We start from the raw sequence: 27,730 nt of genomic DNA, 5'->3' as shown, positions 1-27,730 counted from the left end.
GCTTCCTAAATGAAAGAAGTTGATCAAGAAGCAAACGAGTTTTAATAAAGCCAAATGACACTCTTAATTAAATGGAGAGGAAGTGAATGTTCCACAACACTAATTAACTCTGCCAACAAAGTTGGAAGGAGGTTATGATTTTGCACCCATTTGTGTGTGTGTGAGTTTGTTTGTGAACAGCTCCCTGCCAAACTTTTAATTGTAGAGTAATGAAACTTGTAGGTATTAGCTGCTAAGTAAAAAGCTGGCAATGATTAAAATTTTGGAAGGTCAAGGTCACGGTCAAGCAAAATTCACGTAATCAGTCATAATTTTGAACATCATTGTCACAGGGACTTCAAACTTGGTTCATATTTAAGTGTATGAAAACCCTCGCCAATTAATATATGTTACGGTTAAAGGTCAAGGTCAAGCAATAATCTGCTGAGGTGGAGATCTGCGCTCTACTGAGTGCACCTCTAGTTTTAAATGAAACGAGAAGATAAATTTAGTACAGTGGAGATGAATAAAAAAAATTATGCACAATCAAAAGCAAGACTTGATAAGTTAGAAATAATCATCATACATTACTTACTTCAGCATTTCTAAAATTTCTATTAATAAGTTAAAAATAATCATCATACATTACTTACTTCAGCATTTCTAAAATTTCTATTGATAAGTTAAAATAATCATCATACATTACTTACTTCAGCATTTCTAAAATTGCTATTGATAAGTTGAAAATAACCATCATACATTACTTACTTCAGCATTTCTAAAATTGCTATTGATAAGTTAAAAATAACCATCATACATTACTTACTTCAGCATTTCTAAAATTGCTATGACTATGTCGTTAACGTAACAAAATCCAGACGCTTCAAATTTCTTGGCATGATGAAGTCCTCCCGACCAGTTAATTGCAATATCACAGCAATTATGGTTTATCTTCACAGCCCCTTCAAGAGATGCTCCCGTGTACATGGAGCAAAAGTCATACAAACCATCAAATACAGGACTGTTGGTAATATCAAAAGTTCAATTAGAAGAGTAAAAAGAAAATATGCATCACACAAAAGTAATTATCATACTGTAAGTGAATGTCTAACATTAGAATAACTATATGCAACAGTATTAACTTTCATCTTTCTTTACATTTTTAATATACTGGGATCATTAAAGTACATAATATAATGGTAAAATGCTTTCTAAAGAATAACTTAGTTTACTAGATGCAAACCTTTTGACTTTAAAAAGCTTTATCACTAAACAAATGGTTATCTGACTAATAAGATTTTCTGGCATGATGTCTTGCTGCCTTTTCTTTAATTTTCATCCGCTTATTTTCCTACCTTTGGCTATACAATCTAAATTTATCCTGAACCAATCTCACATATTTTTATAGTAATTAGCATTTTTCCTAGCCACACAAACCTGGGTCCTTTAATTAGGAAGACTGATTCAGCACAAGCTGGAGTCGGTCATTAAACTTGGATAGCAAGCAGTTATCCAGCTGCTGATGGTGTGGGGCAAGGCCCTTTCCAGTCAAGAGAGACTTCACTTTTGACCTTTTGGCCCAAGACTGAGAGGGGTGTTTGAGGAGGGAAGTTGGATCTAAGTACTCAGGTGAGTATGGTTAGGAAAAATAAAATTACTTAAAAAATTAGTTATTTGTTCCTATGTGGCATAGGAATTGTCCTTGTAGTTATAGAATATTTCAAAAGCTGTACACATATGTACTGAAATAAAGAAGGGTAAAAAGAGTAAAGTAATCAGTGGTGAAAAGAGTGAAATAACAAGTGGTGAAAAGAGTGAAATAATTAGTAGTGAAGAGAGTGAAGTAATCAGTGGTGAAAAGAGTGAAATAATCAGTGGTGAAGGGGGTCAAAACTATCGTCCTTTAATTAGGGAGACTCACTGCTATGTGGGTTGGAAGTCCCCTTAGAAACCAACCTTGATGGTTCATTTTCTTCCCTGGAAGTGATCACGGCTTATTGTGTGCAGAAGCAAAGTTATGTCCCTGGCAAACTCTTATCCAATTTTCATAGGGATGAAAGGCTGATAGGACCTGGGCTGTATATGCCAGCATGTGCTCGATCAACTAGAGATCCCCTTCCCTCAAGCGGATGTTAATTGGAAACGTGTAACTTATGTGATGATTAATGGGTTGCCATAAGATACATCATTTCCTTGCTTGTTAAAGGGGGATGGGAGAGATACTTCTTTAGATCTGAAGAATGAGGGCTCCGTGCAACTCGCCAGCATCACGTCCGATCCAGCACGTAACCTTTGGACCGCTGGTCCCTGAGAGGAGGGACAGAAGAATGAGGGAGGTAAGTCAGTCATACTACTGCAGTGCTCATTCCAAAGTTACATCTTCACGTTACCATAGGCGAGATGATTCCTTATCCCATCTGGGAGCTGGGCTGGTTACACAAGTACTTGATCAGCGCCCCCAGGTCAAAGCACAATGATGTCAAGAGACTTGCGCGTAAACTCCAGCAAATAAAAGGACTGATCCAAGCACGAATGTACTGGAATGGCAGTAGTGGTCAAACCCCCAAGGAAACTGAGGCACCGAATAACTTTCCAGTCTTCTTGAGCATTACCCAGTCAAGTCCCCCTTTAGGGAGTACGCCTGCCACTACACTGGAGGCCATAACCTACACTTAGTGCATGGGGATCACTGAAAACAGTCACGGACTCCACAATAGAGACAAAGGGAGTGTGAATTTACAGCCAGTTTAAGCTGACTGTACACGTACAGAAGTTCAACTTACAAAGATTTGGAGGATACAAACACAAATCCAACTAAAAATAACCAAGATAAGATAAAGAAATACTGTAATAAAATAATATCATATCATTTAATACAGTAAGCATAACAACATTTTTAATAACCTGATATCTATTTCATATGAAACTTGACTATTTATTGATTTTTGTAGCTGGAAATCATAGGAATGGGGTTCAGGTTAGGCCAACCCTATGCCAAACCTTAATAAAATGACAAATTCGAAGATAATTTGTATTTTTCCTAACCATACAAACCTTAGCTATTTACAAAGGGTTATTACTTTTAGCGTAGCTGAAATGGCGAGCCATTAGAATTTAACGAGGGTGTATTACCCCCGCGCTAGTTAGCGGGGGGGTGGGGGGGGTAGGGGAGTGGTAGCTAGCTACCCCTCCTCCCCCTCACACACACGTGAATACTCACTTTCACTTAGAGGTAGGACTTGTCTTGGGGGACAGGGCTGGCGGGCAAATATGTGTAAATAGCTAAGGTTTGTATGGTTAGGAAAAATACAAATTATCTTCGAATTTGTCATTTGTTCCGTAACCGAAATACAAACCACGCTATTTACAAAGGGTGACTTATCCCTTAGGAAGGGTGGAAAGTCCCCAGCCATACTGGCTTTGGCTTTACCCGGGGACTCAGAATCCGAGTGAGTCGCACTCGAGAAAAGGAGTCCCTGCACCTCACAAGTTCCTTGCTCCGCAAGGAACCATGTGGCCTACGTAAGCTTGTGTGTGAAGGAAGAAGTGTGACCCGTCTTAGGCAGTTGACCTGGAGTTCCAGAAGGAACTCTGGGTTAGGACGTTCCCAATACCACCTCGTCAGGGTATGGGGGACGCGACAGTATTGACTCAATACTCGGAACACAAGGAAGCATGGTTTACCTGCAGAGGTTTGAGGTCATCAGCAACAGCAACAGAAGAAACCTCCGAAGAGGAGTCTCTATGAGTGTACTCTCTCGCGAACGAAAGAGAAACACTTCGAGGAAGAGACTGGTCAGCCAGTGACCTAAAAGGAGCAATCCTCCGAAGAGGAGCTCCTGCAGTTGCCCAGCCCCTTGAGCGAAACTGCAGGTGCGACCGCTCAGCACCAAGAGCATAGTCGCACGAAAAAAAGGCAAGAGAAGAACCCCCCAAAAGGGGAAAAACTCAAGCCTGGACAGGAAAAACTTCCCTCGGAAGGAAAGTTATCCGCCCAAGGAGGCAAGCCTCCTGACTGTTCTAAAATGAACTGGAGAGCTGTCCGTCGACACGGGAGTACTACCAGTAGAAGGAGACACGCCCCTGACGAAAATACAAGGGGGGAGGCAGCAACAGCCGAATCCCCAGGACTCAACCAGACAGCTCACACCGTTGCTATATTACAGAAACGAACTAGATCGGTAACTGTAAAAAAATAAAATAAATAATATTAGTACACATTCATTCCCCCGGGAAGGCTCCGAAGAGGAATCCCGAGGGAAAGGAACAAGAATTACACAACAGGCACGTGCCCTCACAACCACTTACACTCGCGGAAGGAGAGCTGTAACCAAAACAGAATTATAACAATTATAATTATGTAACTATGTAATTATGTAATTTAAAAATGAATGAACACTAAAGAAAGAACGAAAACCCCGAAAGGAATCGTTCTACAAGCTGAAAAAAAACAAAAAAAACAACTACAATTAGATTCATAACTAATTGATACAAACGTACGACGTAGCAACCCCCCACACGGAAAGGAAGCTAGGCTACAAGGGCGTAGTAACACGTAGTAAAAGGGTGAACGACCTCAAGAGAGAGAGAGAGAGAAAGACAAAAGTCAAACTCGATCGCCACCCATAAAATACGCCGTGGTGGCCTAACTGCCGAGGCCTCCACGTAGATATTGTACACTACACACACACATCTGAAAAGGAAACTTACTTATTTCTATACTCAAATATATATACAAACATGAAAACATGTTTACAAATATATTGAGTAAAAGAAAAGTAAGCGATTAAGTAAAGACAAAACAGACAATGGCTGCCAAGCGAGGACCAAGACAGAGACGTCTGTCACAGTCCGAGCCAAAAGTTAAAGTGAGTATTCACGTGTGTGTGAGGGGGAGGAGGGGTAGCTAGCTACCACTCCCCTACCCCCCCCCCCCCCCGCTAACTAGCGCGGGGGTAATACACCCTCGTTAAATTCTAATGGCTCGCCATTTCAGCTACGCTAAAAGTAATAACCCTTTGTAAATAGCGTGGTTTGTATTTCGGTTACGGAACAAATTGGATTTCTAACAATTCTACATACAAACATTTCCTTGGAACCAATTAAGTTTGAAAGTTGAAGGCCTTCTGTGTGCATCGGCAACTGAATAAAAAAAGAAGGCTCTCCGGCTGGAAAGGGCGGGGCTACTATAGTCAATTATTTTCAGCAAGGCATTTTGCACTGACTCGTAGCGGTGCCCTTTTAGTTTGGAAACGTTTCCTGCTCGCTGATTGGTTGGACAAGATAATTCTAACCAATCAGCGATCAAGAAACTTTTCCGAGCTAAAAGGGCACCGCTGCGAATCAGTGCAAATCTGCCTCGGTAAAAAAATTGACTATAGCTCTGCCCCCTTACCAGCTGGATAACCAACTGTTATCCAACTTTAATGACGGACTCCAACTTGCGATGAATTACCCTCCATAACTAAAGGATGATGGTTTTTATGCCGCGTAGGAACAAATACCTGATCTAAGATACAAATGTACGTATATCATAGAATGTGAGCACAGTAAGCTGGCTTGGGCTTTCTTTTACAAATTAGATTTATTTCATTGACAAAATTCATTTCATAAATTGATTTTTTCTTCTTAGTTTGCACTTGGGTAATGATTTTTAAAAACATTTTATTTGACCTTAGAAAAAGTCACATGAACATACCAGTCATCTGCCATATTAAACTGTCCTAAATTTTTGGTGAAGTTTTGAACATTTTGTGGAGAGACTCGCATAAGAAAATCTATGTATTCTTCCGAGTGAAACCTGTTGATAAAAATTTCTATATAATTATACATTTCAAATAAAAAAACGGTTATTCCATATTCAGATATTATACATTATTTTACAAAGCAAATTTCCTTACAGTACTATACAATACTTAGGTTTATGATTAATTAAAATAGAAAATCATCTTAATTAAGCATAATATTTAGATATACTGTACAAACCAGAGTCCTTCAAAATAGGGAATGCCTTCAGAGGAAATCGAAAGACTGTTGAATTCGTTTGTGAGATGGTTAAAGATAGGTGGTGAACATGGGTGAGTAACCCCACCCACATTCCTGTTAAAGACTCTCTGAGCAGGAAGTTCTGCAACAAATGAACTATAGTCAATTATTTTTTTAGCGAGGCAGATTTGCACTGACTCGCAGCGGTACCCTTTTAGCTCGGAAAAGTTTCCTGATCGCTGATTGGTTAGAATTATCTTGTCCACCCAATCAGCGATCAGGAAACTTTTCCGAGCTAAAAGGGCACCCCTGCGAGTCGGTGCAAATCTGCCTCGCTAAAAAAAATTGACTATAGTTAGTTATTTTTCTTCACTGGAATAAGTTAATTTTCCTGGTCCCATACAGGAGCAAGGGAGACAACTCCAGCAACCTCCTATCTGCCCATCATAAGGATAAATAGGTTGATAGGGCCTATACTGTACTGTATTTGGTTTTATACCTGATACTCCGTCAGTGAAGAAATCCTTACCCTGGCAGGGGAGATGTAATCTGGAAGGAACCAATGGGTTTGGTATTCATTCCACAACCTCTCCATCATTAAGGGAGGTTTGGAGAGAACTAATTTTCATAAATCTAGCATAAAGAATGGTGATCAGAATTGTAGCTTACCATCATCAATGTCTGATCCAGCATGTAGCAGTACAAACACTTCATCACAGGGGATAGAAAACGAGGTAGAAGAGTCAGTCCTTCTACCTTTCATACACACTTACATATACATACTACCTTACACAAAATGCTCTCTGTCTCATGTGGGAGCTGACCTGGTTACACAACTACTTGAGCAGCTAAAACTGAGTTAATAAAAAGGGTTGAAGGACTTATGGAAGGTTGTTTGGCACTTCCAAACTCATGCCTTCATCAACTGATATACTGTGAGATTTTTTCAGAAGGCCACAGTGGGACCAATAAACCCTGACTTCATTAGCTCTTGTCCGAGCTGGTACCTTGATAACGCCAATGTTCGATACGTATACTTTTATTGACCTTCTCTAACAGCAAGAAAGAGACCATGTTCTTGTCAACTTTTACTTGGTTCTCCCAAGGAAGTGTCATGGATACTCGAGCCTGAGATAATAGAGCCCTCTTCAGATAGCACCGTAGAGCCCTCACAGTTCAAAGGACAAATGTAAGTCCTCTTGATTATTACCTGACACTTTAAATAAGAGGGGATGGAGAAGGTCTAGAGAATGAAATCGAGACGAAAGGATCTGGTTTTACCCACAAATTAGGACACAAAACTTAAGGAGACCTCTTTCTAACTCTCAGGGTGGGTTATTACATAAGGAGTCTGTGCAACTCGTCTACTCTCTTCGCCTATGTTAAGACTAGCAAAAGACAGTCTTGGGAATCAGACTTCTGTCTGATAACTTGTATGAGATATGCATAAGAGGCCTGAAAACACAGATCATGTTCCACTTCAGGGGCAGGAGGAGGGTACTCACTTTTTCCTCTTACAAACTTTCCCTTCAGAATTTGCTAGTAGAGAAGTCGAGGTCTGAACAGCCATTGACAACGACGCTCCCCCAACGAAAGAAACCACAGGGGTTGCTTTCACAGGTACCACAACAATAGGGATCTGTGTCAAGGAGTTTGGGAGCAATGGGTCATAGGCACAGGGGTGATGGGCACTGGGGAGATATATACAGGTTTCACTAGTCCGGGACCCTTCTTATGCCCTTTCGACCTCAGCACTTTTACTATCACAGGTGCAAGAGCCTTCTTAGGCTTAGGTTGCAATGTGGCCATTACTACAGGTGTCAGTGGCACTGAAATCACAAGTAAATTTACTGGGGTTACCACTAGAACTACTGGCACTGGTGACACCATGGGCAAAGTGGCCTTTGCTACCAGCTCCCTCAAAAATGACATCAAAGGCCAACCTGCTAGACCTAGAGGCTCAGTCCTTCCTTTGGTAAAACTTATCGTCAGCGATTTGGATGGCAACAGGAAAGCATTTTGTATTGTGCAGCAATCTTCCAGGAACTCCACACTCAACTAAACAATTAAAAACTAGTAGAAATAAATCCAAGTTCTCCCGCCTCGTGAAGCATAATCCGTGCGGACCAAGCCAGGGGAGTATACCTAGAAACTTTAGCGACATGTCAACTGGGTGAGTTAAGCAAGGTGTTATAAAGTCTCTTGGGAATTGCCAAGGTTGGAGCCTGAGAAGATTTAGCCTTCTTCCTCTTCAAAGCATAAGCTTGCCATTGATTAGAAAACCAGGATCTGCACTCGGCATATGGTGATGATTGAGTCACCCTACAAGAAGCTCACAGTGTGTGTATATCTACAACCGGTCTTACCATAAACTGGTTGCAGTGTTCCCCCTTTACCCCATATTTACGGCTCTTGTTTCACATCCATGATGAATCCAATCAAGGATTCAATTTTGAAAGAAAAACATCAAAGCCTTTGAATAGGTCACAACAGTACGTCCATACTTGCCACGGACGAAGTCAAAAGTTAAGTCTTTGACAAGAAAGTGGGCGAGTAGACACTCACCACCTAACGTTAACCACCTCGTTAACAAATTCAAAGACCATTCCCATCGCCACTGAAGAAATTACCCATTTTAAAGGATGAAAGATTTATACACAAGTGGAACAAATTAAAATTAAATGCATTGCGTCAAGTTTTTAAACACATTGTATCGTACTTATATAATGAAATATTCTTACCTAGTCATGTCGTGAAAATTAGCCCTGTAAGGCCTATAAATTTGAAGTTTTTTGTACAGCCCATAATGTAAGACGAGACTATGTGTAATAGATAATCTGTGCGGCTTCATGGGATGTCCAGGTCCTGAAAAGTAATAATTCATTTAGGTACAAAAAAAAATTTTGATTTCTAAATCATGATTAATTCTATAACTGCACCCTCTGAAAAATGGAGTTTTTATGATAAAATGTTATTTTTATTAATAAAATAAATTTTTGAATATACTTACCCGATAATCATGTAGCTGTCAACTCCGTTGCCCGACAGAATTCTATGGAGGGATACGCCAGCTATCACAATACTAGAAGGGGGTGTACTTACCAGCGCCACCTGTGGCCAGGTACTCAATCATTTGTTGTTGACACCTCCTCAATTATTCCTCGGTCCACTGGTTCTCTCTGGGGAGGAAAGAGAGGGTCGATTAAATCATGATTATCGGGTAAGTATATTCAAAAATTTATTTTATTAATAAAAATAACATTTTTCAATATTAAACTTACCCGATAATCATGTAGCTGATTCACACCCAGGGAGGTGGGTGAAAACCAGTGTACAAGATTAAAGGATAGCTAAGTATCCCATATTTCATATAACAGTTATCTCAAATAACAATGAAATAATAAGTACCTGGTAAGGAAGTCGAATAGAACCGTTACTCTGCCTCTTTATTTAAAGTTCGTCTTCCTTACTGAGCGCAGCGTTCCTCTTGGAGGCTGAATCAACCCAAAGGTGCCAAAGTACACGGGGTTGCAACCCCTACTAAAGGACCTCTACCAAACCTTTAACCCAGGCGCTTCTCAAGAATGAATAGACCACCCGCCAAATCCAAGGATGCGGAAGGCTTCTTAGCCTACCGTAACAACCATAAAAAACAACAATAAAAGTATTCAAGAGAAAGGTTAAAAAAGGTTATGGGATTAAGGGAATGTAGTGGCTGAGCCCTCACCTACTACTGCACTCGCTGCTACGAATGGTCCCAGGGTGTAGCAGTTCTCGTAAAGAGACTGGACATCTTTCAGATAAAATGATGCAAACACTGACTTGCTCCTCCAATAGGTTGCATCCATTATGCTCTGCAGAGAACGGTTTTTATTAAAGGCCAACGAAGTAGCTACAGCTCTTACTTCGTGGGTCCTTACCTTCAGCAATGCAAGGTCTTCCTCCTTTAGGTGAGAATGTGCTTCTCTGATCAGAAGCCTTATATAGTACGAAAGCCCATTCTTGGACATGGGTCTCGAGGGTTTCTTGATGGCACACCATAAAGCTTCTGACTGTCCTCGAATAGGTTTAGACCTCTTCAGATAATATTTGAGAGCTCTGACAGGGCAAAGAACTCTCTCTAGTTCGTTACCTACCATGTTGGAGAGGCTAGGTATTTCGAACGATCTAGGCCAAGGACGTGAAGGAAGTTCGTTCTTTGCTAGGAAACCAAGCTGAAAAGAACATGTTGCAGATTCGGTTGTAAAACCAATGTTCTTGCTGAAGGCATGAACCTCACTGACTCTCTTAGCTGTTGCAAGGCAAACGAGAAAAGCAGTCTTGAGGGTAAGATCCTTGAAGGAAGCTGACTGGAGAGGTTCGAACCTAGATGTCATAAGGAACCTTAAGACTACGTCTAGATTCCAGCCTGGAGTGGAAAGACGACGTTCTTTAGACGTCTCAAAAGACTTGAGAATGTCTTGAAGGTCCTTGTTGGAAGACAGGTCCAAACCTCTGTGACGGAGAACTGAGGCCAACATGCTCCTATATCCTTTAATCGTAGGTGTAGAAAGGGATCTCTCATTCCTAAGATGTAGAAGGAAGTCAGCTATTTGGATCACAGAGGTATTGGTAGAGGATATTGAATTGGCTCTACACCAGCTTCGGAAGACCTCCCATTTAGACTGGTAGACTCTACGAGTGGAAACTCTTCTAGCTCTGGCAATCGCACTGGCTGCCTCCTTCGAAAAGCCTCTAGCTCTAGCGAATCTTTCGACAGTCTGAAGGCAGTCAGCCGAAGAGCGTGGAGGTTTGGGTGCAACCTGTCTACGTGTGGTTGACGTAGAAGGTCCACTCTTAGAGGTAGAGTCCTGGGGAAGTCGACTAGCCATTGCAGTACCTCTGTGTACCATTCTCTTGCAGGCCAAAGGGGAGCAACCAGCGTCAGCCGTGTCCCTTCGTGCGAGACGAATTTCTGCAGAACTTTGTTTATTATCTTGAACGGAGGGAATGCGTACAGGTCGAGATGGGACCAGTTCAGAAGAAAAGCATCCACATGAACCGCTGCAGGGTCTGGAACAGGGGAACAATAAAGCGGAAGTCTCTTGGTTATGGAGGTGGCAAACAGATCTATGGTAGGTTGACCCCACAAGGTCCAAAGTCTGTTGCACACACTCTTGTGGAGGGTCCATTCCGTGGGAATGACCTGATTCCTTCTGCTGAGGCGATCCGCTGAAACATTCATATCGCCCTGGATGAACCTCGTGACCAGAGTGAGGTTTAGACCTCTTGACCAAATGAGGAGGTCCCTTGCGATCTCGTAAAGGCTCCTCGAATGGGTCCCTCCTTGCTTGGAGATGTAAGCCAAGGCTGTGGTGTTGTCTGAATTCACCTCCACCACTTTGCCTAGCAGGAGGGACTTGAAGTTCAACAGGGCTAAATGAACTGCTAACAGTTCCTTGCAGTTGATGTGGAGTAATCCTTGTTCCTTGTTCCATACTCCTGAGCATTCCCGTCCGTCCAAGGTCGCACCCCAGCCCGAGTCCGATGCATCTGAGAAGAGATGAAGATTGGGGGTCTGGATAGCCAATGATAGACCCTCCTTGAGAAGGAGATTGTGCTTCCACCACAGGAGAGTGGTCTTCATCTCTTGGTTGATAGGGATAGAGACTGCTTCTAGAGTCGACCCCTTGTCCCAATGAGCAGCAAGATGGAATTGAAGAGGGCGGAGGTGGAGTCTTCCTAGCTCGACAAACAGGGCCAGTGATGAGAGGGTCCCTGTGAGACTCATCCACTGTCTCACTGAGCAATTGCTCCTCTTCAGCATGCTCATGATGCACTCTAGGGCTTGGTTTATCCTGGGGGCCGATGGAAAAGCCCGAAAATCCTGACTCTGAATCTCCATTCCCAGGTACACAATGGATTGGGAGGGAATGAGTTGAGATTTCTCTATATTGACTAATAGACCTAGGTCTCTGATTAAGTCTAAAGTCCAAGTGAGGTTCTCCAGACAACGACGACTCGTGGAGGCTCTCAACAGCCAGTCGTCTAGGTAGAGGGAGGCTCTGATGTTCGATAAGTGTAGGAATTTCGCTACATTCCTCATCAGATGAGTAAAGACCATAGGAGCTGTGCTTAGGCCAAAACACAGGGCTTGGAACTGATAGACAACCTTTCCGAAAACGAATCTCAGGAAAGGTTGGGAGTCTGGATGAATGGGAACGTGAAAGTATGCATCTTTCAAGTCCAACGAGACCATCCAGTCCTCCTGTCTGACCGCTGCTAAGACCGACTTGGTCGTCTCCATCGTGAACGTCTGCTTGGTGACATACTCGTTGAGAGAGCTGACGTCCAGCACCGGTCTCCAACCTCCTGTCTTCTTGGCCACAAGAAAGAGACGGTTGTAGAAGCCCGGGGATTGATGGTCCCGGACTATAACCACTGCCTTCTTCTGCACAAGTAGCGACACCTCCTGTTGCAATGCTAGCCTCTTGTCCTCTTCTTTGTAGTTGGGAGAGAGGTTGATGGGCGATGTGGTCAGAGGTGGTTTGAGGCAGAATGGAATCCTGTAACCGTACCTCAGCCAACTGACAGACTGTGCGTCTGCACCTCTCTTCTCCCAGGCTCGCCAGAAGATCTTGAGTCTGGCTCCTACTGTTGTCTGGAGAAACTGAGAGTCAGTTCTTTCCCTTAGATGTCCTGGATCCTTTCCTAGACTTGCTCCTGTGAGAGTCTGGGCGGGAGCTTCCTCGGCTGGGGGCTCTACCACGAAAGGGCGGTATGAACCTCGTAGCCGGGGTATCAGCCACTGGGGAGCGATAAGTCTTGGGGACTGAGGTGGCAACCTTAGACTTACGAGCCGATGAGGCTACAAGATCGTGCGTGTCCTTTTGTATCAGGGCAGCAGACAAGTCCTTAACTAGCTCCTCGGGAAAGAGGAACTTTGAGAGAGGAGCAAAAAGGAGTTGTGACCGTTGGCAAGGTGTAATGCTGGCGGAAAGGAAGGTACACAGTTGTTCCCTTTTCTTCAACACCCCTGATACAAATAACGACGCTAGCTCACCCGATCCATCTCTGATGGCCTTATCCATGCAGGACATTAATAGCATGGCAGAATCTTTGTCCGCAGGAGAGGTTTTCTTGCTGAGGGCCCCCAGGCACCAGTCGAGAAAGTTGAACATTTCAAATGCTCTGAACAACCCTTTCAGTAAATGATCCAGGTCTGAGAAGGTCCAACAAACCTTCGAGCGTCTCATAGCAGTTCTCCGAGGCGAGTCCACCAGACTTGAGAAGTCAGCCTGGGCAGAGGCAGGTACTCCTAAGCCTGGTGCTTCCCCTGTGGCATACCAAACGCTACCTTTCGAAGCGAGCTTCGTTGGAGGGAACATGAAGGAAGTCTTGCCAAGGTGTTGTTTAGACTGCAGCCACTCCCCTAAGATCCTTAAAGCCCTCTTGGAGGATCTAGCTAGGACAAGCTTAGTATAGTTGGACTTAGCTTGTTGTACGCCCAGCGAAAACTCAGATGGTGGAGAGCGGGGAATAGCAGAGACGAAGTGGTCTGGGTAAATCTCCCTGAGTAGAGCCAAGACCTTACGAAAATCAATCGACAGTGGAGAAAGCTTAGATTCGTCCACGTCTGATGAGGGATCAAGGTGTGCCTCCTCATCAGCAGAGGGTAGCGAAGCGATCGGACCAGAATGCTGAACCGCAGAGTCAGAACGGGTAGGAACAATAACAGTGGTTTCCTCTTCCAGTAACTGTTGAGGGAAAACCTGAGGCTCAGACTGCAAAGGCTGAACAACAGACGAAGCAGAAGGCAGGTGCATGGGTGAAGGAGGTTGACTCCTAGCAAGAGAGGTTGAACCCAAGGATTGCACAAGCTGAGCGGAGGACGGAGGCGGAGTAGTCCGTTCCTGTTCCTGTGAGATGAGCGGAGCATGATGAGGTTGAGGCTGCGCAGAACAAGGTAAAGTTCTCGCAAGCTGAGGCTCCTGAGGCGCAAGTCCAGGGTGTAGAGGAGCTTGCCTTGAGGAGGGTTGAGCTCGCTGCAGCGATGGCTGAGCAGACAGACTCACGGAGGGGAGAGGTTGTTGTACCCCAACCGAGAGTTGCACCACTGGTGGAGCAGCAAGGGGAGGCGGAGGAAGAGTGGAATAACTCTCCTGATCCCAAAGCAAGGGTTGCCTTAAAGAAGGCTGAGGCTGAACACCACTGGGAACAGCGAACTCCGAAAGTGGCTCAACATCGTACGCCTGGCAGATGGTGCTGCGACCAGGCGGAGCAAGTGCAGGCGGGGCGAGCACAGGCGGAGCGAGAACAGGCGGAGGGAGTGTAGGCGGAGGAGGAGGTGCAACACTCTCAGCCCGACACTCACGCATCAAGTCCGAAAGCTGAGCTTGCATGGACTGAAGCAGGGTCCACTTGGGATCGACAGAAACGATAACAGACTGAGGTAAAGTCTTAACAGTCGGGCTCTGTTTTGGCAGAACCTTACTCCTCTTGGGCGGAGTACAGTCGACAGATGACTGAGGCGAGTCAGAGCTGAGCCAATGACTGCAACCTGGCTGAGCACTCGCGGACTGGACTCTACGTTTAAGCGGTCTCGAGACCTGAGACCAACGTTTCTTCCCTGCTAGTTGATCAGCGGACGAGAATAAGACGGGCTCAATCGTCTGCAGGTGGGAGTGACGGTCTAAGGAAGACACGCCCGCAACCACCGAGGATAGTTCTGTGCGCCTAACAAGGCCTGTCGAACCCTTAAGCCCTTCGACATTGCTTCTCCCCTGGGCATGGGAGCTTGCAAGAGGTCCCGGACTGGGAGGACGACTGGCTCGCACAGAAAAATCCTCACGCACCACACTGGCACCACTAGCACTTGGCACTGCACCGACACTAGCACTCGTCACAGCACTGGCACTAATTCCACCCACTGCACTCTTGACCTTCAGTTCTTTAACTTCGGCCATCAGAGACTTATGGTCACTTACCACTGATTCTACTTTATCGCCTAAAGCCTGAATAGCACGCAAAACAACTGACATATCAGGCGGAGGGCACACAGTAGGTTCGGGGGTAGCCACTACAGGGGTAGGAAAAGGTAGGGGATCATGAGGTGAGGAAAACATAGAAGAGTGAGAAGAACTTCTCCTAACTCTACCTCTCTCTAACTTAGATGAATATTTTAAAAGACGGACAAAATCCAATTCCGAAAGTCCGGCGCATTCCTCACATCGATTTTCTAATAGACAGGGCCTGTCCCTACAGTCAGAACAAGCGGTGTGAGGATCTACCGAGGCCTTCGGAATACGCCTATTGCAAGACCTACATCGTCTATGGGAGGGGGCTTGCGAAACGTCAGACATCTTGTTTCAAAGAGTTAGTCAAAGGGTGATCCAAAAACAAGCAAAATTCGTTAACCGTTATATCAGTATTATATAAAAGCTATCTAGCTAATATAAGAAGGATTCCAGTAAAGCGACAGCCGTTAATCTGAGAGAATACTTCACCAAATATCCGTGAATAAACTCGAAGACCATAAGCGTATCCCAGAACGTCTAGCCGGAAGCACGACAGAGGAATAATTGAGGAGGTGTCAACAACAAATGATTGAGTACCTGGCCACAGGTGGCGCTGGTAAGTACACCCCCTTCTAGTATTGTGATAGCTGGCGTATCCCTCCATAGAATTCTGTCGGGCAACGGAGTTGACAGCTACATGATTATCGGGTAAGTTTAATATTGAAAAACAAAGTTTTATGAATACTTACCTGGCAGTTATATATACATAACTAATAATCTCTATTTCGGCAGAATTTTTCTAAACGTGGCAACCGCCTTGTGGTGGTTGGGTGGTAACACCCGTTAAAGGGTGGTAGGAGGAATCATTCCCATTTTCTGTTCTTCAGTTCATCTATGCCCGACCTGTCTCCTGAGGGGAGGTGGGTGGGCCTTCGAATGTATATATAACTGCCAGGTAAGTATTCATAAAACTTTGTTTTATCATAAAAACTCCATTTTTATTAATAGAACTTACCTGGCAGTTATATATACATAGCTGATTAACACACTTGGAGGAGGGTGATAGACAGTAAACATCGTTGGGGAAACAACCAAAAAAGCTGTAGGATAAATAAACACCTTGATTCCTTACCTGCTAAGGTAGCTGACTTCAAAGGTTCCTGCCTCTTGAGTCGCTTTCCCTTAGGAGTGTCAGCCAGGATGTGACCTGCAGTGCTGAAAACACTCAATCGAGTCTGTCAACGGGGTGAGACCAACAATCTGACTAGACTTCAGGACTACCTATTGCCCAAAATAAAAACTGCAACCTTACCAAACCAACCACCTAACATTTGCAAAGTAGATAAAAATTATCTAACTAGACTGAGGTGACTGTACAAAAGTCGAAGTCCTCAGACAACCAATAAAAAACACCAACCTACGAACAAGTATAAAAAACTAAGGTTGAGGGGAGGTAGTAACTCCTCTGCCTAATACAGAAGCCGTAGCTACGTATGGGCCCAAGGTATAGCATTTCTCATAATCTACTCTCACCTCTCTGAGGTAATGAGAGGCGAACACAGAGTTGCTCCTCCAGAATGTCGCATCCATAATTTGACGGAGCGACATGTTCTTGCGGTAAGCAAGCGAGGTCGCAATGGCTCTCACTTCGTGAGCTTGCACTTTTAAAAGTCCGAAGTGTTCCTCCTCACACAAGAGATGCGCTTCTCTTATCACTTCCCTCAGGAAAAAGGACAAAGCGTTCTTGGAAAGGGGCTTCTGAGGATCTTTCACAGAACACCACAGGGAGCTAGAAGAGCCTCTCACATTTTTTGTGCGAGACAAGTAGGTCTTTAGGGCTCGTACTGGACAGAGAAGCCTCTCTTGCTCTTGACCCACTAGGTTGGTCAAGTTAGGAACCTCAAAGGTCCTTGGCCAGGGCTTAGAAGGGTTCTCGTTCTTAGCGAGAAAGTCTAATCTTAAGGCACAAACTGCCCCATTCAGATTGAAGCCTACCTGTTTTTCAATTGCATGGACTTCACTGACTCTTTTAGCTGTTGCTAAGGCCAAAAGAAAGAGGGTTTTCTTGGTAACCTCCCTAAGGGGAGCCTGTGAGATGGGCTTAAATCTCTTGGTGCACAGAAATTTAAGAACCACATCAAGGTTCCAAGAAGGGGGCTTTAACTGGGTCTGCTTGGTCGTCTCAAAAGACTTCAAGAGGTCATGTAAGTCCTTATCGCGAGACAAGTCCAAGCCTCTATGCCGACAGACAGAAGAGAGCATACTTTTGTACCCCTTGATAGTGGACAAAGCTAGCTTAGCGTCCTGCCTGAGGTACAACAAGAAATCCGCAATCTGGCTCACAGAGGTAGTGGATGAGGAAATCTTGTGCTTCCTACACCAAGCTCTAAAAGTCTCCCACTTGGACTGGTAGACCCTCTGCGAAGAGACCCTCCTCGCTCTGGCGATAGCTTTCGCAGCTTGCGCTGAAAAGCCTCTCGATCTGACGAACTTCTCGATAGTCTGAAGGCAGTCAGATAGAGAGCGAGGGGGTTTTGATGATATCTCTCGAAGTGGGGTTGTCTGAGCAGATTTGGACTTGCAGGGAGGCTTCTTGGAAAGTCCATCAACAAGTCCACCACCTCCGTGAACCATTCCCTCATCGGACAGAACGGAGCTATCAGGATCATCCGTCCCGAATCGAGGAGAGCAAATTTCCTGACTACCAGATTGATGATCTTGAACGGGGGAAAAGCACAAGTGTCCATCCCCGTCCAATCCACCAAAAAGGCGTCTACTGCTATTGCCTCCTTGTCCGGAACTAGGGAGCAATAGATGGGGATCCTCTTGGATAAGTTGGAGGCGAAAAGATCGATGAGGGGTCTCCCCCACAGCCTCCAGAGACTCTGACAGACCTGTTGGTTGAGGGTCCATTCTGTGGGCAGGACCTGCCCTTTCCTGCTGAGCATGTCCACCCTCACATTCTTCTGTCCCTGAACAAACCTCGTCAGCAGGTTTATCCTGTTCTCCTTCGCCCAAAGAAGGAGCTCTCTTGCTGTCTCGAACAGAGACAAAGAGTGAGTCCCTCCTTGCTTCCTGATGTAAGCAAGAGCTGTGGTGTTGTTTGAGTTGACCTCCACAATCTTCCCAGACACCAAGTCCTTGAAGGCCTTTAGCCCCAGAAAAATGGCCATCAGCTCCTTGTTGTTGATGTGCCATCCCAGCTGAATTCCTTCCCAATAGCCTGAGACCACCTTGCTTCCTAGTGTTGCCCCCCAGCCTGACTCTGATGCGTCTGAAATCAACACTAGGTCTGGGTTCTTCTTGTGTAAGGAGATCCCTTCCCCTAACAAGGTTGGGTCCAGCCACCACTTCAGAAGATTCTTGACTTCTGTTGGAATGGGGAAGGAAAAGGAGTCTTCCTGCATCTTTCTGTTCCACGTCTTCGAAAGAAAGTGCTGAAGAGGCCTTAGGTGGAGTCTCCCCAGAGAGACAAACTGTTCGAGGGAGGATAGAGTCCCCAGCAAACTCATCCACTCCTTCGCTGTGCACCTCTTCTTGTCCAGGAAAGTTCTAACTTTTACGAGACACTTGGTCTGTCTTTCCTGAGAGGGAGAAGCCCGAAAAAGAACTGAATTCAGAACTATCCCCAAATAGAGAATAGTCTGATTCGGTCTGATCTGAGACTTCTCCCTGTTGATGACCAGGCCTAGATCTTGAGCCATCATAAAAGTCTTCCGTAAATCCTCCAGACATTTCTCCCTCGATCGTGAACGAATCAGCCAATCGTCCAGATAGAAGGATATCCTTATCCCCTCCTGATGAAGCCAACCTGACACATTCGCCATTATCCTGGTGAAGACTTGAGGAGCCGTGCTGAGACCGAAGCAAAGAGCTCTGAATTGGAAGCACTTGCCCTGCATTACAAATCTCAGGTACTTCCTTGAAGTCGGATGGATGGGGACATGGAAATATGCGTCCTGCAAGTCGAGGGACACCATCCAGTCCCCTGGACGTACTGACGCCAGCACCGACTGAGTCGTCTCCATGGAGAACTTTGTCTTCTCCACAAAGACGTTGAGAGAGCTGATATCCAGGACGGGTCTCCATCCGCCCGAGTTCTTGGGGACCAGAAACAGGCGATTGTAAAAGCCTGGGGAGGATAGATCCCGAACCAGTTCTATCGTTCCCTTGTCTAGCATTTGGTCGACAAGGTCTATTAGGGCCTTCTGTTTCCCCGGATCTGAGTACCGGGCTACTAAGGCCAGCGGAGCATCTGCGAGAGGAGGTTTTTTCAGAAAGGGGATCTTGTATCCTTCCTTGATGACTGAGAGGGACCAGGTGTCCGCTCCTCTCCTCTTCCAAGACTGCCAAAAACCTGACAGTCTTGCGCCTACTGTCTGGAGGAGACGAACTTCATTTTCTGGAGCGAGCTCTGAAAGAACCCCTGGTAGATCTTGGTCCTGATTCTTGCCTTCTCCCTCTAAAATCTGGTCTTGAAGTAGTCCTGCCCCGAAAGGGCTACTGGAATCTCCTTTCCTTCCGTTTCGAAGAAGAAGGAGGGGCTGCCAAGGGCTTACGAGCAGAACGAGATAAAAGGTCTTGGGTGGCTTTTTGGGCCAGAGAAAGCGTAATGTCATTAACCAGGGACTCGGGATAAAGATGTTGAGAGAGGGGGGCGTAAAGAAGCTCAGACTTTTGTGCAGTGGTAACAGACCTAGAAGCAAAAGAGCAAAGCAGAGCTCTCTTCTTTAGGATCCCAGCTGAGAACAGCGCAGCCAACTCATTCGCCCCATCTCTGAGGGCCTTGTCCATACAGGACATAATACTGGTAAGGTCCCTAGATCCTTCCATCTGGTCAGTTTTCCTTGCCAGAGTCCCAAGCGACCAGTCTAGAAAACTAAAAACCTCAAAGGCTCTAAAAATACCTTTGACGAGATGATCCAGCTCCGACATCGACCACATGACCTTGGCCGAGTTGAGAGCATGCCTTCTAGCAGAGTCCACTAAACCAGAGAAGTCACCCTTGGAGGAGGAAGGCACTCCCAGACAAAAAGGTTCCCCAGTTGCATACCACATACCCGCTTTTGAAGCAAGACGAGCTGGTGGAAACGAGAAGGAAGTCTTAACTGCTTGTCTCCACTCCTTCATCCAGTCATCAATCTTCGTGAGAGCCTTCTTTGCGGAAATAGACAGTTTCATCTTGATGAAGGCCGACTGTTTCTTGGCCTTCTTTCTGTTAAATTGGGACTGAGGAGATTGAGGGGCAGCAGGTTGGAATTCCTCTCCAAAAAGTTCAAGAAGGGAGCGAGAGAGAACTTTGTAATCTCCCGCAGCGTCGGCAGGATTATCATCGTCATCAGAAACATCCTCGAGGTCCTGATCCACATCTGCAATATCCTTCGAACAAGAAGAAGGATCCTTAGAACTCGACAAGGGCAAATCAAAGGCATCGTCCTGCAAAAGACGGGTTGCATCCTGGAGTCCAGCGCTAGAAGAATCCTTGGAACGAGAGGCAGTATCGTCCTGAAGAGGCAGGCTGGTATCATCCTGGCACCGAGAACGAGAGGCAGAGTCGTTCTGATGTCGAGAGCGAGAGGCGGTATCGTCCTGGCGTCGAGAACGAGAGGCGATATCATCGTGGCGTCGTGAACGAGAGGCGGCATCGTCATGGCGTCGAGAACTAGGGTCGGTATCGTCGTGGCGTCGTGAACGAGAGGAGGTATCGTCCTGGCGTAGAGAACGAGAGGAGGTATCGTCGTGGCGAAGCGAACGAGAGGAGGTATCGTGCTGGTATCGTGAACGGGAGGCGGTATCGTCTTGGCATCGAGAACGAGAAGCAGCATCGTTCGATAAAGTATCGTCTCGGTATCGAGAACGAGAAACCGTATCGTCCTGGTATCGAGAAGAAGTATCGCCTAGCGAAAGCACACATTCCTCATCCTGGCGTAGAGAGGGAGAAGTTTTCTTTAAAGAAGAACTCCGTTCTCTCTTAGAAGCAGACTTCTTAATAGGTAACGAGTCGTCTTTGCGTCTGTCAGACTGGGCGTAAGGGCGGCTAAATGCTTGCACTATTGTAAAAAGTTGTTCCTGCATGACAGACATAAAGGATTTAGCAACATCAGCTGGGTCTTGCGGCCCCGAAGGGAAGGGCTGACGAATAACACTCGTAGAAGGGGGAGGATCTTCGGCAGTAGGCTTCGGCTTCGCACTTTTCACAAGCACGGAGTCGAAATCATCCTCCGACGGACAAGGTTCATAACTGCTAGAACCGGGAGAAAAAGAACGAGACCGTTCGTCGCGGTTCCATCTCCTCTTAGTAGGTCTTGAAGCTTCAAACTTCCATTTACGTCTGGACGAATTCGGAGAAGAAAACAACACATCCGACATGTCTTTCCCGTGACGGTCAAGAGCAGCCTGGGAATCGACAACAAGACTGTCAGAGGCGACGGCTGACCGAGGGTACGTACCTCTCACCTCCTTTCGGTCATCGACGTACCTTCTCCCTTGGTCCTAGGAGCTTGGTAGAGGTCTAGGCCTAGGGTAATGACAGGTTCGGTCAGTCGCCACCTCCACTGCACTAACACAAGCACTTTCACTTTCCTTACCTTTAAAGGCCTCCAGTTGTTCTTTAATGGCCTTCAACTCGGAAGCCAGGCTAGCGTACCGAGGGTCATCCGTAGATACGGAACCTGTAGGAGGCGCACGAGTTACTAACTCAAGGGAAGGATCAACTTCCAAAGAGGAATCAATTATAGGTTCAATAGATAAATCTACAATAAGTTCGTCTTCCTTACCACTAACAGACTTAGACTTAGACCTAGAAGCTCTCCTAACTCTATCGAGCTCTAGTTTACGCACATAGCGCTTCATAATCAACCAATCTTTCTCATCCAAAACTTTACATTCCCCACACCTATTATTAAGGGCACAAACAAAACCCCTACAATTCGAACACACGGTGTGAGGGTCTACCGCCATTTTCGGTAGTCTCACCTTACATTCCTCATTCGCACAGACACGGTAATGACTTTTTTCACTCATAATGAAAACAGCAAAAAAGCTAAGAGAAAACAAAAAACACGATCGCCAAAACCCCAAATCAGAGTACTTCACCAAAAAAGCAGACTGGTACACCGAGCAGGGAAAGCGAAGAAAAACTCTTAATGACGGACCAACGTGTTGTCGATCCGGCAGGCAGAGATGAACTGAAGAACAGAAAACGGGAATGATTCCTCCTACCACCCTTAAACGGGTGTTACCACCCAACCACCACAAGGCGGTTGCCACGTTTAGAAAAATTCTGCCGAAATAGAGATTATTAGCTATGTATATATAACTGCCAGGTAAGTTCTATTCATAAAAATGACAAATTTGAAAATAATTTGTATTTTTCCTAACAATACAAACCTGTAGGTATTTATTGGAGATTATATTTTACGCTTAGCTGAAACTACCCATAATTTTTAACGAGGCATTAAATACCCTACCACTAGTTGGCGAGATGGGGTAGGCGGAGTAGCTGGCCACCCTGCTCACAAATACACACCTGTGTTGTCTAGTTGCTTTTTATTCAGACAGGACTTCTGGGGGAGGGGTGATGGCGGGCTGATTGGTATAAATAGCTACAGGTTTGTATCATTAGGAAAAATAGAAATTACTTTTCAATTCATCATTTGTTCTGATACTCTACGAACCTTACACTATTCATTATGGATGATTCACCCATTAAGAGGGTGGAAGTCCGGACCAACTGGCTGTCCTCTGACCCAAGGTTTCCCCATACGTGTTTCACATGTGAGAGGGAGTAACACTGACACCTCATTAAACTATTCGTACAACGCACGGTTAGTGGCCTGAGCAATTTTTCTGAATGCCTGATACTAGCAGTGTGACTAGTCTATGTAAACATTCTCAGAAACATAGGAATCTTAGAATCTACCAAAGACGTTACCCAATCCAACCTCCCCAGGGGGAAGGGGGCATAACAAGTATATCTAACTATAGAAGGTTACACAAGGGAAATGGTTCTACCTGCAAACAGTGGAGATCAGCTTTGCAGAGTACCGTAGGAGCCGTTGCTCCGTCAGGGAAAGAGCCAGTCATTCTTTGTCATTCATCCCAGGCTTAGCCATGGTTAAACTCTACCCTCCATCAGGGAGCTTGAAGTGTTATAAACAATTTAGTATGTACTCAGGGACACTGGTGAATGTCTCCATGTTCCTGCAGGTAATGTCTTGCAGGAAGTGGGCGGTGAAGATCATTAGCACTTTCACACGGGCGCAGGCAAGGCCTGATACAAACAGTAACCAAGAGGAGGGCTGACTAGTGCTATCCTTCGCAGCCAAGTGACGATCACGAGTTGGGCAACGATGACCTGTCGAACAGCGAGCCAACGAATGTTGGCGAACTGGCGGTTAGCTGTCGAATGTCAGCTGACAAACGTCGATTGGCTGGCGATCGGACAACTGTGACCTGGCGAACGGTGAGTTGTCGAAAGGCGAGCTGGTAAACGGAGATCGGCGAGCTGCCGAATGGCTAGCTGGAGAATCGTCGAACGATGAATAGGAAAAGCAGCGAACTGATGAACAGCAATCGGCGAGCAGGCAGTCGGTAAGCTGGTGATCGGCGAGAAGGCAAGCGGGTGATCGGCAAGTTGGCGAACGGATCTGCAAGCGGCAATTGGCGAGCAGCAAACAGGCAAGCGGCAAGCTGTCGAACAGTAAGCTGGCAATTGGCAAACAGCGAATAGGTGTACGGCGATCAACGAATGGTGAGCCGGCACGTGACGAGCTGGCGATTGGCGAGCAATGACCAGGTAAGAGGGAAGCTGGCAATTGGAGAGCTGAAGAATGGCGACTGACGTCAGCAGTCACGAGTTGTAGGATGATCATGGGCGATCATGCGCTGGTGGCGTCGCTGCAGTAGGGCTGGACGAGGGGTCTACTAATGAAGAGGAAAAGCGGGAAATGGACAAATCCAATTCCTGCTCAAGAAGTCCTACGAAGGAGAGACTGAACAGGTGAAGGATGACCATCCCATGGACAGAAAACATGACCAACATATGGTGCCCCTGTCGGTAATTCCCACACAAGGAGAAAGATTGCCGATCAGTGGCTGGTGGAGGGATTCTCCCTCAGAAGGGAAAGTTCCAACACCTGGAAGTAGCCCCTGGGGAGCACTCTCTACATCCCTTCAACGAGCTCTAGGTCAAATCGAAGGTGGGCATCGAGTGTTACTTGAGAACGAAGCTGAAGCTTGTTCTCTGGGTTACCCCCAAAGGGGTTATCTGAAGAACAACGTTACCACTGTTGGCATTTCTTCCCGCAAGAGGGAAGATTGCTGAACATTAGCTGGTAGAGGGACTCTCCCTCAGAAGGGAAATATTCCAATACCTGGAGGCAGACCTCTGGTTTAAAGGTCGCTCATGAATGGCAGAGGCAAAGGACAGTGACATTGCCCTAGCAATCAGGACAATGCCCTAGAGATTGACCATATATATTATGAGATCAGCGCACAAGCCTCCTCTCCACCCAAGCTAGGACCAGGGAGGGCCAGGCAGTGGCTGCTGATGACTCAGCAGATAGACCTATAGGTTCCCCCAAACCTTAGCTCACAAGGATGGTAAGGTTGCAGACACTAATGGCACTAACGAGTCTGAGCGGGACTCGAACCCCTGTCTGGCAAACACCAGACAGAGACGTTCCCAATCAGGCCACAACAACTCTCTACTTCCCATCAACCACAATGTTCAAGCTGAAGGTCAACAGGGAGCGCTACCTGTGAAACGTGGCCGAAGCTCGTTTCTGGGGTCACCCCAAAGAGATTCCCCACCTGAGATGACCAAAGGAACCCAATTTGCTCCTGACTTTGTTCCTACGCCATGACATCAGGAACAGAAGGGCAGAAGAAGTGTGTTGCAAAAAATTGAAGCACTCTTGAAAGGTACCGAACCCTCGTGAGGGAAAGGTAGAAGTCACCATGTTGATCAGGAGGTGCCAAAGGCACCAGAGAACAGGGCAGAGACGGGACAGGGCAACAGAAAGCCAGGGGAGCAATCACTGCCCATCTGACGTTAGCCGCTGAAAAAAATAAAAACTAAAAAGAATTAAAAACAAACTCCCTTGGGAGGACAACTTATCCCGGAGGGGGGGAGGGGGTTCCGCCCGAGAGAACAGAACATATTGACGACTACACACTCCCTCTGGCAGCTGCCATCGCCTGACAAACAGAGTGCGGCTTCGAAGAGCTGTATAAACGTATATCAATCAAATTAATTAGCTGAGAACATTCAGGAGAACAACCTAACCTACAAGCGGGCAGGGCATTCCCCAAAAAGGATCAGCAGCTGCCTATAGCACCGAGGGGGAGCGGCGAAGTCGGCGAGACAGTCTCCCTCTAAGGAACTCACAGAGGAGAAACCCCCCGTATGGTATTAAAGGGAGAGAGGCCCAAGAGAAGCGACTGAGCCCTTCGGAAGACACCCACTACTTTCCTCTTAGTAAGGGTAGAAGAGACTCTTTACCTTTGGTAAAGATACAAGAGAGACTTTAGCTATGGTGAGGAGCTCTTCTAAGAGAATGACACTCCAAAATCAAACCATTGTTCTCTCATCTTGGGTAATGCCCAAGCCTGTACCATGACCTATGCATTGCTTGGATTTGCTTTTGGCAGCTGTTCTGTCTTCTGTATGACGTAATGATTAGATATCTTTTTTAAACCAATTACGAGCTTCAAAGTATTTATGCACAAGTTCCCTCATTTTGTTTCACAACTGCCATTTTATTCTCCCTACTATTCAATTCCAGTATGACTACCATCACAAGATGTCTCCCAAAGAGGTCCAATCTATTTCGAATTTTAGTGTTATCCCACCTATTTTGGTAATTGATTATACAGTATTTCAAACCTTCAGCGTTCAGTGTATAGCTATTGTTGCTCAACTGAAAGTAAAAATCATGGTAATATTTCAATAGAGTTCCACCTAACAATTATCGCTTGCCACTATATAGGAGCTTCATGTTTTTCTTTTTCGCGAGTGAAGCGAGCGCACAGTGCAGCAAAAACCATTAAGGACACTATCAAAATATTACTGAAATCTAATGGTTTTTGCTGTGCCATGGGCTTGCTTGGCTCTCGAAAAAAGAAAATCATCAAGCTCCTATGTACTGGAAAGGAGTAATAGATGGGTGGGTCTCTATCAAAATATTACCAAAATTATCCCTGAAATAATGACCTATAAGGCTGGCGTGCACTGGACATCCATATACCATTTGCCAGAAAAGAAGAATAAGGAGATAATGTTTATTGGCAAGTGAAGTGAGCTCCAGTGGAGAAAAGCTACCCTAAAGGACGTGATTAGCTAGATTATATGTAATATGACATAGTACTTTAATAGTGACCTATGCGGATGATTTACACAGCAAATCTATGTAACGCTTGCCAGTACAAATGAGCAATGAGATAATGGTTAATTGCAAGCCAACTAAGCAAGAGATCATTAGAAGGATGTGATATATGGTTTCTTCAATTTCACGTCATTTACATAGGCCACATTTTTTCTCCCTGTTATCTTATTTTGGTGCTGGTGTGACGGTCTGAACGATCCCCCGGTCTCAGAATTCTCCTTGACATCGCTTCGCTCGCATGAAAATAAAACATCAAGCTCGTATGTACTGGCAAGCGGTAATGTTGAACTGCGCACGCAAACATTACAGGAAAATAAAACGTCAACCTCGTATACACTGGCAAACGGTAATGTTCACGAATGCGCAGATTATAAAGGAGAATTTTGAGACCGGGGGATCATTCAGACCGTCACACCAGTTTAGTATGTGGCCTACCTTTTTTATTCTGGTTTAGTATGTGGCCTACCTTTTTTATTCTTGTTTAGTATGTGGCCTACCTTTTTTATTCTGGTTTAGTATGTGGCCTACCTTTTTTATTCTGGTTTAGTATGTGGGCTACCTGGCTTGTTAGGTTAGGCCACATACTTAAGCAGATAGAATTTCGTAGGCCATATTCGAAAAGTAGGCCACATACTAAACCGCCACCCGGAGCCTTTGTATAACAGCGGGCAGTACCTCGTGCGCTGATTCAAAATTATCATTAACTGACCTAAACTTTCAGCCCTAACCTACAAGCTGTGTCCTTACCTACGTACCTAATGGAGGGAGGGGGGGTTAACGACCTCCTACGAACCCCCTTACACTGCCATATTCTAAGTTAGTCATAATAATACATACAGGTGGCCGCTATCATACATACACATTTTTTTTTCCCGCGCAAAAACAACCACAATTTCCAGGGTTATTCTTATAAAAGCGGAAAGGAAAACTGGAAAACGAGTGGTTTGCCCCAAAATTAAGTCAGAAATGTATAAAATACTAAGCAACGTGTAGGTAAGATATGGTTCACGTACTTGGCTCGACATTATAAAGTAAATATATCCCTACATGGACAACTTGTCACTTGCCCAAATTCACCCAAATCTCTAATATCAATAACAGTTCATCAGGAAAAGCATTCTAAAATAATTTCGCAACAAAGAAACTGATAAACGTCATTGTTGACACTGTCTTCCAAAACCATCTTTGCCGGGATACGTTTCCTTCTGTAACATGAGTTACAGCACACTTACAATTAACAGCAATAAAGTCTGCGTTATCCTATAAATCTTTTTAACAATATACTGTCTTACCATAATGAAAATTGCCGACATCTGGGTCATAAAAATATGAGACAACAGTCTTGCCTCCCATTATGTTTGTTTCCGTGTCTTTCTACGTCTT

The 27,730-nt window shown here is 45.3% G+C and overlaps 2 protein-coding genes across 2 annotated transcripts in view; both read right to left on the bottom strand.

Moving 5' to 3' along the window:
• mdy (midway) overlaps positions 1-27,730 on the bottom strand; it is a 100,995-nt gene that overhangs the window by 33,306 nt on the left and 39,959 nt on the right. The window lies entirely within an intron of this gene.
• On the bottom strand, positions 802-27,719 carry LOC137631569 (histone deacetylase 3-like). Its single transcript, XM_068363388.1, has 4 exons — positions 27,640-27,719; positions 8,706-8,829; positions 5,678-5,779; positions 802-1,000 (listed from the first exon to the last, which is right to left on the bottom strand). The coding sequence occupies exons 1-4, from the start codon at positions 27,698-27,700 to the stop codon at positions 802-804; spliced, it is 486 nt and encodes a 161-aa protein (XP_068219489.1). The 5' UTR covers positions 27,701-27,719.

Source organism: Palaemon carinicauda, chromosome 40 (assembly GCF_036898095.1).
Source record: "Palaemon carinicauda isolate YSFRI2023 chromosome 40, ASM3689809v2, whole genome shotgun sequence".
NCBI lineage: Eukaryota > Metazoa > Arthropoda > Malacostraca > Decapoda > Palaemonidae > Palaemon > Palaemon carinicauda.
Note: the sequence above shows the minus strand (reverse complement) of the source record. Positions and strands in the feature narration are given on the sequence as shown.